General features: G+C 47.0%; 1 protein-coding gene across 2 annotated transcripts in view; it reads right to left on the bottom strand.

Moving 5' to 3' along the window:
- Positions 1 to 3,856: 3,856 nt before the first annotated feature.
- USP2 (ubiquitin specific peptidase 2) overlaps positions 3,857 to 13,880 on the bottom strand; it is a 77,245-nt gene continuing 67,221 nt past the window's right edge. For both annotated transcript variants that reach the window (XM_053366731.1, XM_053366732.1), the window contains 9 exons: positions 13,100 to 13,211; positions 12,135 to 12,245; positions 11,205 to 11,269; positions 8,460 to 8,563; positions 8,241 to 8,321; positions 7,620 to 7,698; positions 6,712 to 6,819; positions 4,720 to 4,840; positions 3,857 to 4,050 (listed from right to left, as the gene is read on the bottom strand). In XM_053366731.1, the coding sequence (XP_053222706.1) occupies positions 3,963 to 4,050; positions 4,720 to 4,840; positions 6,712 to 6,819; positions 7,620 to 7,698; positions 8,241 to 8,321; positions 8,460 to 8,563; positions 11,205 to 11,269; positions 12,135 to 12,245; positions 13,100 to 13,211 (869 nt within the window). In that variant the 3' untranslated portion in view covers positions 3,857 to 3,962. The remainder of the gene's footprint in view (positions 4,051 to 4,719; positions 4,841 to 6,711; positions 6,820 to 7,619; positions 7,699 to 8,240; positions 8,322 to 8,459; positions 8,564 to 11,204; positions 11,270 to 12,134; positions 12,246 to 13,099; positions 13,212 to 13,880) is intronic.

The raw sequence follows: 13,880 nt of genomic DNA, 5'->3' as shown, positions 1-13,880 counted from the left end.
CTTAGCAGCAATGACAACTTGATTTTTGCCACCTAAATTTGCCTACCGGAAGCAAGGAAGACGAAGAGTGGACTTGCAGATATCTCTCTCGCCTCTCCTATACTCTCCCCAATAACGGCATTACAGCCGGCTTTTGTGGAGTCTCTGGGCCCATTGCTAAGTCGTGTACATTCCAGGACACTCTTAGCGCAAAATCTCTTTACCCTGTTACTAAAGCAGAGGAGAAAGGGGGCATTGTTTGAGCGCCGGGTTGCTGGGGAGGCAGGGAGGGACTTGGGCCTCTGGTAGGCATCAGCCAGAGAAGTGTGTTTTTTGAGGGATTACTCGGCAGCCTTGTGGCACATTCCCCCCGTGGCCTTAGAAGCAGCCTTGGGGATCTTTCATAACATGGAAAGCGGCACAGTGCGCCACTGAAAGAGATCAGCTGCGCTGCAGGAAAGAGAAGCAGCTCATGGTGACTTGTGGAAGTGAGCCAAGCTACATTTAGCAAAGACGATACAATAGGGTGTCACCAATGTGGTGACCGTGGAGGCTGTGGCGCCCTCAAAGTCTTCCCTTGGCACCCACACACCCTGCCCTCTCAGGTGTTGAGGGTAGTTAACTTTTTTCTCCACTAAAAAAGGAGGAAGTTGGAAGCTTCTTCAAGGCTCAAGACTTATTTTGCTGGATCCAAGTTTTACCCAGACCCCCTGAAAAATCAAAATGTGTACATGCACAGTTTCTCTTTTTGTCTGTTAGAACAGGGACCTGACCAGGGGGAGGGAGAAGTGACCAGACGAGGGTGGCACCTAGGGCACTGCGTCTATGGGCCTTAAAATGTTGGCAGCCGCTTCAATACAGCCTCCAGCTGGGTCATTGCCACTAGGTCTGGCTCAAGGAAAGGCAAGACAGCCCACGTCGGAGGTCAGATTTCAGGCTAAACTTGGACCTCATTTATTTATTTTTGGCCTTTTCTGTGTGCAATAAACATGTGAGCCCAGGGCCCTGTGGATGATTGTGCTAGCTCTGCACTCCAGAGTAGCATCCACATCTCCCTACACAAGTTCGATAGAGGCTCCCCTCACACTGCCCCCCCACGTGTTTACCTTATAGTTAGGTGACATGTTTAGAGAGCTATTATAGTATTATAGTCACCTTACTATATTTTTTTATCAACACTGGGGGTGGGTTGCAATTTAGATTCTCTGTCTCAGGCTTCCCAATGTCTTTTAGCCATGCGTTCTACCGTCTTACTTGGAAAATGAGCCAAATTTGCTTGTGTATGAACTCCAAACCGCATTTAAATATATATATACAGTGGTACCTCGGGTTACACACGCTTCAGGTTACAGACTCCGCCAACCCAGAAATAGTACCTCGGGTTAAGAACTTTGCTTCAGGATAAGAACAGAAATCATGCTCCAGTGGCACGGCAGCAGCAGGAGGCCCCATTAGCTAAAGTGGTGCTTCAGGTTAAGAACAGTTTCAGGTTAAGTACGGACCTCCGGAACGAATTAAGTACTTAACCCGAGGTACCACTGTATATGGAGAAATGTGCACTTAAATGCTGATGGAGTTACATGTGGATTTCTTTAAAAAAAATCTGATGAAATGTAAAGAACTGAAGCTAAGGCAGAAAGAACAAGTATGCAAGATTCGTCCACCCCGAGTCACCCACGCGTACACAAACATAAAGAATCCACGGAAGTGTTCATCAAGCTACAATTTTTATTTCTGTACAAGTCTCCCTTATGAGTCACAGGAAGTCCCTCCCCTATCATTGCTTACACAGTAAACAAGCCATTAAGTCAAACTGGGGGGGGGGGGGGGAAAGCACACACAAAACAACAAGAAAGTCCTCCTCACACGAACCATTTACATCTTGCATTGCCCATCCAGCCCCCTCTCCACTTTGGGGCCTTAGCGTCAGCCATCTTGAAATGGAGTGAAAATTGCTACAAGGTTGTTTTTTAAAAAAAAAATTAAAAAGGAGCTTCCCTTTGAATGTTATGTGGGGTGTGACTGTGTGCGATTCTGAGGGAGGACTTCATAGGAAAAAGGAAGGGTAAAGGGATTTTCAATGCTACAAGCCATTTGTGGTTTGGCATGGCCAATAATTTCATTCGGTATGCCTGGTTAGGCATCTAATAGTCTGCCTGATTCAATATTGTGGGGTGGGGTGTTAGGTTGCCTCCTTACTTTCCTGACCAAGATTTGTTGCCTTTAAAGGCTTCATGATAGGAGAAACTAAAAATAAAGTGCAGGTCCAACACTCAAGACACAACGAAGAGCACACCCCACTGGATTTCTGCCTGTCGTGAAGCTGTTAAAAAAGCCCCTTTGGGTTCCTCTCATGTACATCATATGGGTTGAAACACCTGTGCATGTGTGTGTGCGTGTTAGAGAAAGAGTGTGTGAGGAGATAATAAATAAAAGTTTAAATAAGGTTATTGACATCTGTCGGCTGACCAAAGGCTGTTATCCAGTCCTTTGCCTCCTTGTGAGAAACACATTGCTGGCAAGAGAAGCTGCTGCCCTCACGCAGCCTGTGCCAGGGGCTTGTTACCTCAGAAAACCAAAAAAACTTAAGCAACCGCATTCCTGGAAACTCAGCACTAACTTCCCAAAGCATTTCTGAACAGGCCTCACTCTGACCCAGGACAGGAGAGAGGGATACACGTGTGTGTTTGCACGTGGGCGTTTTGTGGAGGGGAACTGCAAAGAAAGCATTACACCTCACGCTCCTTCGAAAAGGGCGTTTGTTTGTTTTTTGTCCACATAAAAACACCTCACGTTTCACCCGGAAGGTTTTAAGGCACTGTTGTGAGAACAGATAGGTAGGAATCTACCACCCATCGCCCTTTGCTGGAGACCGTCAAATCCAGCCGGAAGTGCCCCTGGGTTTTATTAGGAAGAAAAGAAAGCTCGTTTCAAAATAAAACAAAAATGGAACCAAGAAGCGTCCCTCCAAACGAGAGCCGGGAGCGAAGGAAGAGTCACTCGAGGTCCTTGGTTGCAGCAGGAAACCAACTCCCGTGCCCCGTGTGGGCTTGCGATGAGCTGCAGAGCTGCCCTCTGCGGTGAGCTTGCGTGGCATGAGTGCACAGTCCCAGGCAGCAGGCATCTCAAGTGGTTAGCCAGTCATTTTGTTCACAGCTTTGGAAGAACGGCCTCCTTTGCCTCACACCTCCAACAGGGTAGACAATACGGTGCCGGGAGGCGGGTGGGTGCAGAAACGCCAAGGCTGGGTTCCATAACCGTAGTGCAATTAAACAGTTCCCCGAGGTGCAATGCCCGTCTCCGGGTGGCGCCGTTCCACAGGGAGGAGAGAAAACAGGGGCACCTCCTTCCGTTGCCCAGGTCCAGAGCTCGAGATCCCTTCTCATCACACTTTTGAACCCGGCGAAGGGGTGCAAGCCGTGGGGGTTGTGTGGATAAAACGGGACAGACAGATTTCTGCCCCATCAAGAGCTGCTGTTCACGGTTTATTATTAAAGCGGGGAAAGGTGGAAATGAAAGAGAGAATCACACACACGGGAAAGGGAGACAGAGAGGCAGGAAGAGAGGGAAAAAAGGAAAACGTTAAAAACCACCCCTGACAACACTAGGGGAGTGATGGAGCTGTGGGGTGCCCCTGGCCCTCCGTTTCCGGCGTTCTCTCCCCGGCGTCCGTGAGGCTGAAGGGCACGCTACTCTTCGATGACAGCCCCGCAGCAGGAGAAAGGCCTTCCCGTAAAAGTCGGCAGCTTTAGTCAATGCTTTATTAGGACTTTCTTTCTCCCCCTTTTTTGTTTGGTTTTGGGTTTTTTTTAAGAAAAACAAAACAAAAAAACACCCCGGCTTAAAAAATCCCTGGAGTCACCATTGTCCTGGGTTCTGTCCCTCCCTCCTTTTTTTCTTTTCTTTTTTGCATCAGAGAGCTGGTGCTCGGCTCTCTTCCTTTTTTCCTCAAGGGTTTGTGGTGGTGGGGGGGCATGTGGAAGCTACATGCGCGAAGACGGGCTGGCCAGCTCGTAGAAAAGCAGGTAGGCGTCGCTGCTCCGGACGTGGCTTGAGGAGAGCGGTGTCACACTGCAGGGGGAAAGAGGAGAAAGCGGTTAGGGGGCTGAGGTCTGGCACTGGGGTAGGACCCCAGGGAATGTATATAATAATAGAACGTAAAGGAGGGATCTGCTAGACCAAGGAACATCGAGTCCAGTATCTCGTTTTCCAGTATGGGCAACTCCCCGTTTATGCGGGGATTACGTTCCGAGGCACCACACGCTTAAGTGAAACACCATTGAGAAAGCCTGCAAATGCCCTCTAAACCTCTGGAAACCCTTGGGAAACCTTTTAAAAACAAAAACATCTGCCCACCAAACAATCGCATCTCCAGAGGCCTCAAAGGTTGGTGCAAAGGCTCCTGGGATTGCACTTGCAAAGGTTTGTAGGATTGCTAGATGCTACTTTTGCACCAGTTTTTTGCCATTTTTGTGCCCCTTTTCATGCCACTTCTGGGTTTCTGGAGATTGCGCATGCATGCATAAGAAGCATATGCTCTACCACTAAGCATGAATGTCCACCGGTGGTGGGGGCAAGGGAACCATAATGCTCTGATTCCCAGTTTTCATTTTTTTTTAAAAAAGAGAATGTTTCTAGCATTTGTAGAACCTAAGATTTGAGATACAGGTGCTGCTAATCTCCTGCGGGCCCCCATGTGAAAGCTGCAGCCCCCTTCCAATAGAGAAGTCCTAGACATACCGTGAGTCATTGAAGGCATGCCACTCTCCGGACACAGGGTTTTTGCAGTAGGCTGTGTAGTGACCTCCCATCGTGGTCCCGCTGTGATTGGAGACGGCGTACAGGTTGTAAATAGCATGATCTGCAAGGTGAGAACAAAACAGAACACACGGCGTCACTTTCATTTTTTTTAAAAGATATTTATTGAGATTTTACAAACAAAGAAAATTACAATGTAAGAAAAGAAAAAGAAAAAGAAAAAAGATACAAAAATACGAATAAAAAAAGAAAAAGATACTGAATATGTGGAAAATAAAAAAAACGATTAAAAATAATTCATTCTTTTCGTTTCTTATATTTCAATTACTCGTTTCTTGACCTCCTCACACCTCCCTTTCTTGTATTCCAGTTCACATAGTTAATTCAGCAAATCCTTTCCCTCTTTGTTTTTATCTTAGTTACAAATCTTAACATATTGAACATCATATTTTCATCTAATTAACAATCCTTTTTTGCATATTCTTTTAACTTTGTTACTAAAACCATCACATTTCAATCCTGCATCATTTTAACATTCATTAATTTTACACACACGGCGTCACTTTCATGTTCTGTGCTCTACACATTACTTATCAATGTGTACAAAGGGGAAGAAACACAGGCATCAGGACTTCATGAATCACATAGGCAAACCCTGGTGAAATTTTGCTATAGTCTTATTTAATCACCTCTTTTTTGCTACTCTCAAAATTCTTTTGATGCTGGCTCGAAATTTCACTTTTGCAGAAGTTTGGTAGGGGGTTAGCTCTTCGCCACCCCTGCATTTTCAATTGGACATCCAGAACAGATGAGAGGTGGCTGCGGGGAGCCCGCAGCATTGCTTGACAAACTAGCTGTGTTTGCGTTTCTGTGTGTTTGCATGAGATGTTGCCAGTCTTATTGAAACCAGCTGCAAACCCGTTCAATCCTCGTGGCTTCAAGGGATTCTAGGCAGGGTTGTGGCACTGGGGCAGCTGAGCAAAATTAAAAAAGGTCAACAGCATAATGGATTTATAATGCCCAGATGCTTTTGCGTGGCAGCAGGGAGCAGAAGTGGATGGTGTTATGGGGAGATGGCAATGACCTGACCTCCCTACAGGTGAGCTACTGCTGTTATTGGGAGGGAGAGGGGTCAGGTGGCAGGGAGGCCAGAGAATTGCAAATGCACCGGCAGGAGTACTGGACTGGCTCTTCCGATGCATTTGCACCACGCTGATCTTTCTGTTATCATGCCCTTTATCCTCCCAATAAGCAACAATGACCCAGCTGTCAGGAGGTTAAATGTTCACTGTCGGCCCATCATTTCATCTGCTGCTAGTGGGGAGCCAAGACTGTTAAACCCGTTTCAAACTAGCTTCATTTTACAGTGGTACCTCGTGTTAAGTACTTAATTCGTTCCGGAGGTCCGTTCTTAACCTGAAACTGTTCTTAACCTGAAGCACCATTTTAACTAATGGGGCATCCTGCTGCCGCTGCGCCGCTGGAGCACAATTTCTGTTCTCATCCTGAAGCAAAGTTCTTAACCTGAAGCACTATTTCTGGGTTAGTGGAGTCTGTAACCTGAAGCATATGTAACCTGAAGCGTAGGTACCACTGTATAGTGTACATAAAATGCTACTCACTTAGCGCAACAATAAAGATTTGATTTATAGTGTATACAAGAGGACTAAGAACTGCTTTGCTAGAATGGACCAAAGTCTATCTAGTCCACACTTCTGCTTTGAACAACTGCTGCCAAGCCTTTGGATGCTTTCACACAGGGCATGGTGGTGATGGCTATCTTGTTTGTTTGTCTCCAGCACCTGGCACTCGGAGATGGACTGCCCTTGTATATGGAGGTTCCATTTAGCTGCACTTGATAATGTGAAGTCCTATTGTTGACGCAACCTTCCCACCTGCAGTGCCCACCTTGCCCCTCTCAGGCTCCTCCCACCCATTCTGGTTCCTGCAAGGAAAAAACAAAAAACCACTCACTGCAGTTTTGGGATGCAAATTCCCTCAGGTCCAAGTCCTTGAGTGGGAAATTAACGAACGTGGTGAGCTTGCTGGATCGCATCCTTGCTTCAGAGAAACGCTTCAGGTCTGGGATATGAAGTTAAGGAAGAAGAGCAGACGGACTAACAGGACAAATATGTTATGGGAAAGAAAGGAGGCTATTGGGCAACTTGTCTGACCTGTTTCTCATTGTTGGAGGGAAGGGTCTGGGCTCCCTGGAAGCTCTCTGCTGAGGCAACCTGCTACCCACAGAAAATTGGCTACTCCATCATCCATAATCAGGGCTGTGTGTGTGTCTTACTGTATTTTAAATAAAAGTTCTAACAAATCTGGATTCTGTGACCTACACGGCCTATTCCAATCAAGTGCATTTGCTTATTTTTGAATTTATTCCAGTCCTGTTATTCTGAACGCTTAAAAACTTAATGGCACATTTTTATCCTGCCCTTGTTCCAAGTTGCTCAAGGTGGTGTACAAGGTTCACTTCCTCTTACAACAACCCTGAGAGGTAGGTTAAGGGGCTGGAGAGAGACTTGCAAAGGTCACACAAGAAGCCTCCCAGCCAACTGGGCATTCGAACCCGGGTGCCCTCATTTGACACATCCAACAAACTGGATTTCAAGATACAGGAAGCAGCACTGGAACTCCATCCCCCTTCACCACCCCAGCTCAAACTTCCTTGCTCATAGTTTGTGGCTAGCATGAGGGCTAGAATCTTGCACATTAAAAGCAAAACATTAAAAGCTGAGATCTTGAGATGCTGAATTCGATGCCCAATACAAAACCCCTGTGCGATGTTATTGCAGTTGCCCCCACCCCCAGTGATTCACTTGCCGTCTATATGGTCTCTAGAATAAGGACACAGCCACAGGGAAGGCAAAGGATACGCAACACTAAAATCTTTGGGAACCTCTGGATGCTGAATTTTTTCATGCATTTTGTCCTGGCTTTGCAGCGGCAGCAGGTCTGGAAAATAAAGGGAATCCCGATTAGTGGGAAGATATCATTAAAGTGCTGTGTCACAGGGATAAGGCTGGGCTAGCTCCTCTTCCTCTCCCTTCTGGTGGCCAGGGCTCCTACCCCTTGAGGTGGCAGCTGCCTGCATTCCAGTCCACAGGAGTGCAGTAGCACCACTAGGAAATATTATCAACGTTTGGGGGCACCAACAGCCACCAAGAGCTAAGGAGAAAGGGAGAGATAAAGAGCAGCAAATGCTGGCTGGATTTGCTTGGAGTAGGAAGTGGGTGGCAGGATTCATTCAGTTTGCCTTTTAAAGAAAACCTACCAAATTTGCGCTTCCTTAGCCAGTAAATTAAAAACACAACCCCCCCCCCAAGTTGCTGCTCAAAATTCACTCCTCTGAATTTTTGTGATGCAGTTCTCCAACCAAAAACTGTGTACAAAGGTGCATATATTAGCGGAAATCATGTACAAACCCACGTAAACTGCTTGCGCAAATGCATATATTGGGAGAAATGCCAACAAAAAGGCACATGAATATCCCTTACTGGTTTCTCATCTCCGTCTAGGATGTCCTCCTTGGTGAAGAGATACATGCAGTCAATCAAGTTCACCTCCCCGTAGCTCTTCTGCAGAAAGAGGAAGACACACCAAAGAGGTGGGAGTTAAGAGCGTTCCACCAGAGCTGGCGTGCCGGTGATCAGGAAGGGTGTGGGAGACAAAACAGGACCAAGGTGGCCAGGAAGTAATGGAGAGCACATGGTTACCTTAGCAATGGGTAGTGACAGGTCCCAGAAGGGATCGAAGGCTGTTGAGCAGTAGCCACACTCACTGCACGTCAGAGAACTCTTGAGCTGCCCAACAAAGAGATCTGAAGAGGCAAAAAGTTGGGGAAAATGAAGAGTGGGGACATGCAAGGGAGGGATGGTTCACAGTTGTTGGCTGGACCAAGCAGCGAAGGCTATCCAAACACTCAACCTCTTTCCCAAACAAGACCTGGCAACTGGTAGCCTGAATGCTACACCTGTCCCAGAATTCCATTCTGCGTGACACTTGGCAGGACCGTCCTACGGGACCGCCTCTCCCTGTATGCCCCATGGAGGACCTTAAGGTCCATAAATAGCAACACCCTAGTAGTCCCGGGCCCTACGGAAGTTAGATTAGCTTCAACCAGAGCCAGGGCCTTTTCAACACTGGCTACGGCCTGGTGGAACGCTCTGTCACATGAGACCAGGGCCCTGCAGGATCTGATTTCTTTCCGCAGGGCTTGTAAGACAGAGTTGTTCCACCTGGCCTTTGGCTTGGAGCCAATTTGATTTCCCCCCCCCCCCTCTTTCTTTTTCCTTTCTCCTCCTGTGATGAGGCTGCATTTTAATGTTTCAATATTTTAATGTTGTATTTTAATCTTGTTTTTAAGTTGTATGCATTCAAATTGTTTTTATTATTGCTTGTTAGCCGCCCTGAGCCTGGCCTCGGCTGGGGAGGGCTGGGTATAAATAAAAATTATTATTATTATTATTATTATTATTATTATTATTATTATTATTATTATTGGCATCTCTACCAACCCATCTGCCTTACTCACAGCAGAGGACTGGTATTCTGTGTTGGCCTCTGGGTGGAATCTTGCTAGTCACGTGACAGAGTGAGGCCATTGCCTCAGGTGGCAGATGCAAAGGGCTAGGGAGAGTTGTGTGTGTCACAGGGCCTGTTCTGCCCACCTGCCTGCCAAGCTAACCTGCTGCCTTCTGGGAGCGGTAGAGCTCCACATCCTGTTGCCAGTTCCAAAGTAAGATTTAACTGCCAGCCTGGTAGAGGCACTATCTAGTCCTAGCCTCAGGCAGAAACATTATCTTGGATCCACCTGGCAGCTAATTTGTGGCTTTCTAGGCAGGTGGAATCCAAATTTATGGAGTTCCATTTTGCACTTCAGATGCCAGCCTGGGGAGAGGCTTCTCCCACCTGCCTCTTAACGGCTGAGGTTTTGATCCAGCCTCCCCAGTTAGCTGTAATGACTCAGAAAGCCTTCTGGGCTCTATGATGGACCATCAAAGCCTTCTCAACTCCTGGGCCTGAATCAGGTCACCTTATCTTTCTATACAAGCTTTGAAATCCAAGGCCTTCTCAAGCTGCTCTGATAAAACAGCCCCACTAAGCCAAATCACTACGGATCAAGATGAAACCGTAAGCCAGCCTTTGTTCTCTGTGTGCAAATTTTAAATAACCACATCAAGGCTCAATTTTGCGCAAAACTGTACTTGAAAGGGCCTCTTAAGGGACAAACTAGATGCTGAGTACAGTTAACCTATCTCACTTTTAGCATTTAAATAGCAAATGTGTGTGTGTGTGAGAAAGCGAGTGAGGGTGATGGTTGTGAGATCATTTTTAAAAAAATTGGCACAAATGAAGCTTTCCTCTTAGGCTAAGATCAGCTTCATTGGAATGGAAGAAGGGCAGGTAAATTTATCGACTGCAGTGAAGGTGAAAGGGTTAACTCCCCACCCCCTGCTACTTACATGCCATCTCCTGTGGCCTGCTATCTAAGGCCACATCTGCACCAGACATTTAAAGCAGCACCATTCGTTAATGGTACCAAGAGTTGTTAGGAGACCAATTTCTGCCCCAGAGAGCTACAATTCCCAGAATTGTTTAACCATCGACCTCTCCCCCTGGGCAACTCTGGAATTATAGCTCTGCAAGCAGATTAGCAGTCTCCTAACAATGCTCAGAGGGAGGTGGGTGGCGCTGTGGGTTAAACCACAGAGCCTAGGACTTGCCGATCAGAAGGTCGGCGGTTCGAATCCCCGCGACGGGGTGAGCTCCCGTTGCTCGGTCCCTGTTCCTGCCAACCTAGCAGTTCGAAAGCACGTCAAAGTGCAAGTAGATAAATAGGTACCGCTCTGGCGGGAAGGTAAACGGTGTTTCCGTGCGCTGCTCTGGTTCACCAGAAGCGGCTTAGTCATGCTGGCCACATGACCCGGAAGATGTACGCCGGCTCCCTCGGCCAATAAAGCGAGATGAGCGCCGCAACTCCAGAGTCGGTCATGACTGGACCTAATGGTCAGGGGTCCCTTTACCTTTAACAATGCTCAGAACCCTCAAAAAACTACAGTTCCCAGGATTCTCTGGGGAAGCCAAGACTGCTTAAAGTGGTAGGACGCTGCTTTGAACGCATGGTGCAAAGATGTGGTGTAAGATCTAAAAATAATTAAAAATGTTAACTGAAATCACACAGTTAGTGCAATGCTTGATGCTGTGGGGAATGTGCTGAGTCATGGAATGTCAGGACAAGGCACCTGTCTCATTCAGAATTCTGAGCTGAAATCACCACCACCCGTACCTGGGATCCTGATGCCTTCTCCTAACTCCCAGTTCATCCTGTAATGGTTCTGGAGTCTCATGGGCTGCACTTTAAGTCACAGGTGGGGAAACTTTTGGCCCTTCAGATGCTGGGAGCTGCTGCTGGAGGGCCACAGGTTCCCCCCTGCCCCGCTCTCCTGGCAAAGACTTACCCCCAATCCGGCTGTCTTCTCTTGCCAGGTATTTCATCCACATCTGCCTGCCCTTTTCATCATCGCTGCAAAAAAGGAGATAGAAAAAGTCTATCCAAGGCTCTTCCAGGGTCAAAGGGAACTCACATGAGAGACTGCAGGGGTGTGAAGAGTGCTGGATTACAACTGGGGAAGCTTAAATCCCTAAAGCTCATGGGGGAACCTTGGGCTAGTCACTCTCACCCTACCCTACGCTACAGGACTGGTGTAAATATACATTTAGGAGGTGTGGGGGCAACTGTGTACAGTGGTACCTCTGGTTAAGAACTTAATTTGTTCCGGAGGTCTGTTCTTAACATGTAACTGTTCTTAACCTGAGGTACCACTTTAGTTAATGGGGCCTCCTGCTGCAGCCGCGCTGCAGCCGCGCGATTTCTGTTCTCATCCTGAAGCAAAGTTCTTAAGCCGAGGTACTATTTCTGGGTTAGTGGAGTCTGTAATCTGATGCGTCTGTAACCCGAGGTACCACTGTATCTTAAAGTATAATTTTATCCTGCTCTTTGGCAAAAACAAACAAACAGCCAACTGCTCCCAGAGCACTTCACAAGTGTCCATAATAAGACATTCCCTGCCTTCAAGCTTACTATCTAACAGGCACGACACAAAATGAAAAAAGGGATTGCGATGGAGAAAAAGCAAAGCAAAGCCAGGCACCATTTCCTAGTTACAATTTCTCATTTTTCCAATCTGAAGCCACATTTTCCACATCAGTTGGCAGCTTTTATTTTCTTTTAAAAGCCCCTTTCCATGCAGTTTTGATCAACATATACATTTCTGCAAGCAACTTTCCCTAATAATATAATTCATTTTAGGAGCCAGCGCCACCCGCAATCCAATGCCCACCCCCCTTCTCTGCCTGCTCTTCCCAGTTCACACTCTACTGCGACTCACGTGAGATGGTCTAGGTTGTCTTGGTTGCCTTTGGGCCGCACCAGCACTCGGTTCACCTCACTGTGGAGCCCATCAAGGAGAAACCGCAGGAACTCCTGTGCATCTTGCTGGCTGCAAGAAGAGAAAGGTAAGCGTTAACTAATCCCCATCAGAGCTGCAGGTAAGGTCTTCCAGACAGGATCATGAGAGCTGGAAACCTAAGTCCCACTTGGCTAGTCAGCTTCCTAGCCAGCTTCTGAGACCAAATTCAGGGCAAACAGAGGCCTTTTGCAGGAAGAACTGGATGGTGCAGGCAGGGTTAAATGCCATGGTTCCTAAGCTTGTGATCCTACCTTGCAAAGATCCACCCGCTGCCTTTCACATCAGCTGACACTAGCTATGTCTGCATTGAAGCAATTCCTACTACGGTAAATGAATCTCACTCTAACTCTGCACCAGGTTATTTTGGGTGGGTGGGTATAAAGGAGCCCAAAGCTTGGTGCAAGCTAAAGGCATATCTGAGGTTGGGTTTTTTTGCAGGTGTATTCTGCAACATGCCACTGACACATTAATACTGCATTAGCGGTCAATTTATACTGGAACGTCTGCACACCATTCCGCTTTATTATTTTATGGTTTCCCCAATGCTTGTGCGTTATTGCCACTTGAAAGGGTGGTCCTGCTCTACAGCACAATAAAAAGTAGGAACATTTGTGGTAGGTCCCAGGATTTCAGCCAGAAGTAATGGGACAATCACCAATTGAAAATGAACCAGGATAGCCGCTCGAAAACCTTTTGCAGGCGCAGACAGTATTGAACGTGGGATTACGTATAACTACCCTGATACCATCGCGTGCACAAAGCATCACGAATGCACAATAAAAAGGACCAGAGGGCTACATCTGGAGACCACTAATTAGCCAACCCCCTGCAACCCAACAAATAATTTTGCCCATTGGAAATGAGCAGGTGGTAACATTTCTTACTTGTAACCCACAAAGCGGGGCGCGTATCTTTGAATCTGTGTCTTGAATTCAGAAGGACTCACGGATTCATTGGGGGATGACGTCCACAATGCCTGGATGAGCTTGGCAAACTCTGGAGAGTGGAGGGGAGAGGGCGATTGGGGAGGTAGGGGGCAGAAAGAGAGAAAATACTTGAAGGTTAGGCTTGTCAGAGAAGGGCAATGGCTTTGCCATGGAATCTATTTCACAAAATCCTAAAGTCTATTCTGAACAACTATGCCAACAACAATTTCCCTATGCCAAAATTGGATGGACAATTCCAGCTGGGAGAGTGAAAACAGAGGCAGGTGGTGAACTGGAAAAAAAACAAACCCAAGAGGTCATATAATATGGATAAGTGGTTCCCAGGTTGTGCAGTACTCTAGTTGCAATGATATGGAGAGACAGTGTGATGTAGTGGTTAGAGGGCTGGGAGAGCAGGGTTCAAATCCCCACTTGACCATGAAATTGATTGGGTGACCTTGGGCTGCCTCTCTCAGCCCAGCCTACCTCGCAGGATGGCTGTGGGAATTAAACGGAGAGCGAGGGGGAGGGAGCTCATTGGAGAAAAAGGTTGGGATATAAATGCAATATATTATAAATGATTATATTTAGGCTGCCTCCGGACTATTTCGTGGAAGAGAATCACGTGCACGCTGGAAATTTAGGTTTGCACAATTAAAGTGGATTAAAATGGCCTCTCTCTCTCTCTCTCTCTCTCTCTCTCTCGCTCAAGTCTAACAAATTCACTTTGCAAAAAAAA

The sequence above is a fragment of the Podarcis raffonei genome, chromosome 15 (genome assembly GCF_027172205.1).
Source record: "Podarcis raffonei isolate rPodRaf1 chromosome 15, rPodRaf1.pri, whole genome shotgun sequence".
Classification (NCBI taxonomy): domain Eukaryota; kingdom Metazoa; phylum Chordata; class Lepidosauria; order Squamata; family Lacertidae; genus Podarcis; species Podarcis raffonei.
The sequence above is the reverse complement of the archived record's forward strand: the minus strand, read 5'-3'. Positions and strand labels throughout refer to the sequence as shown.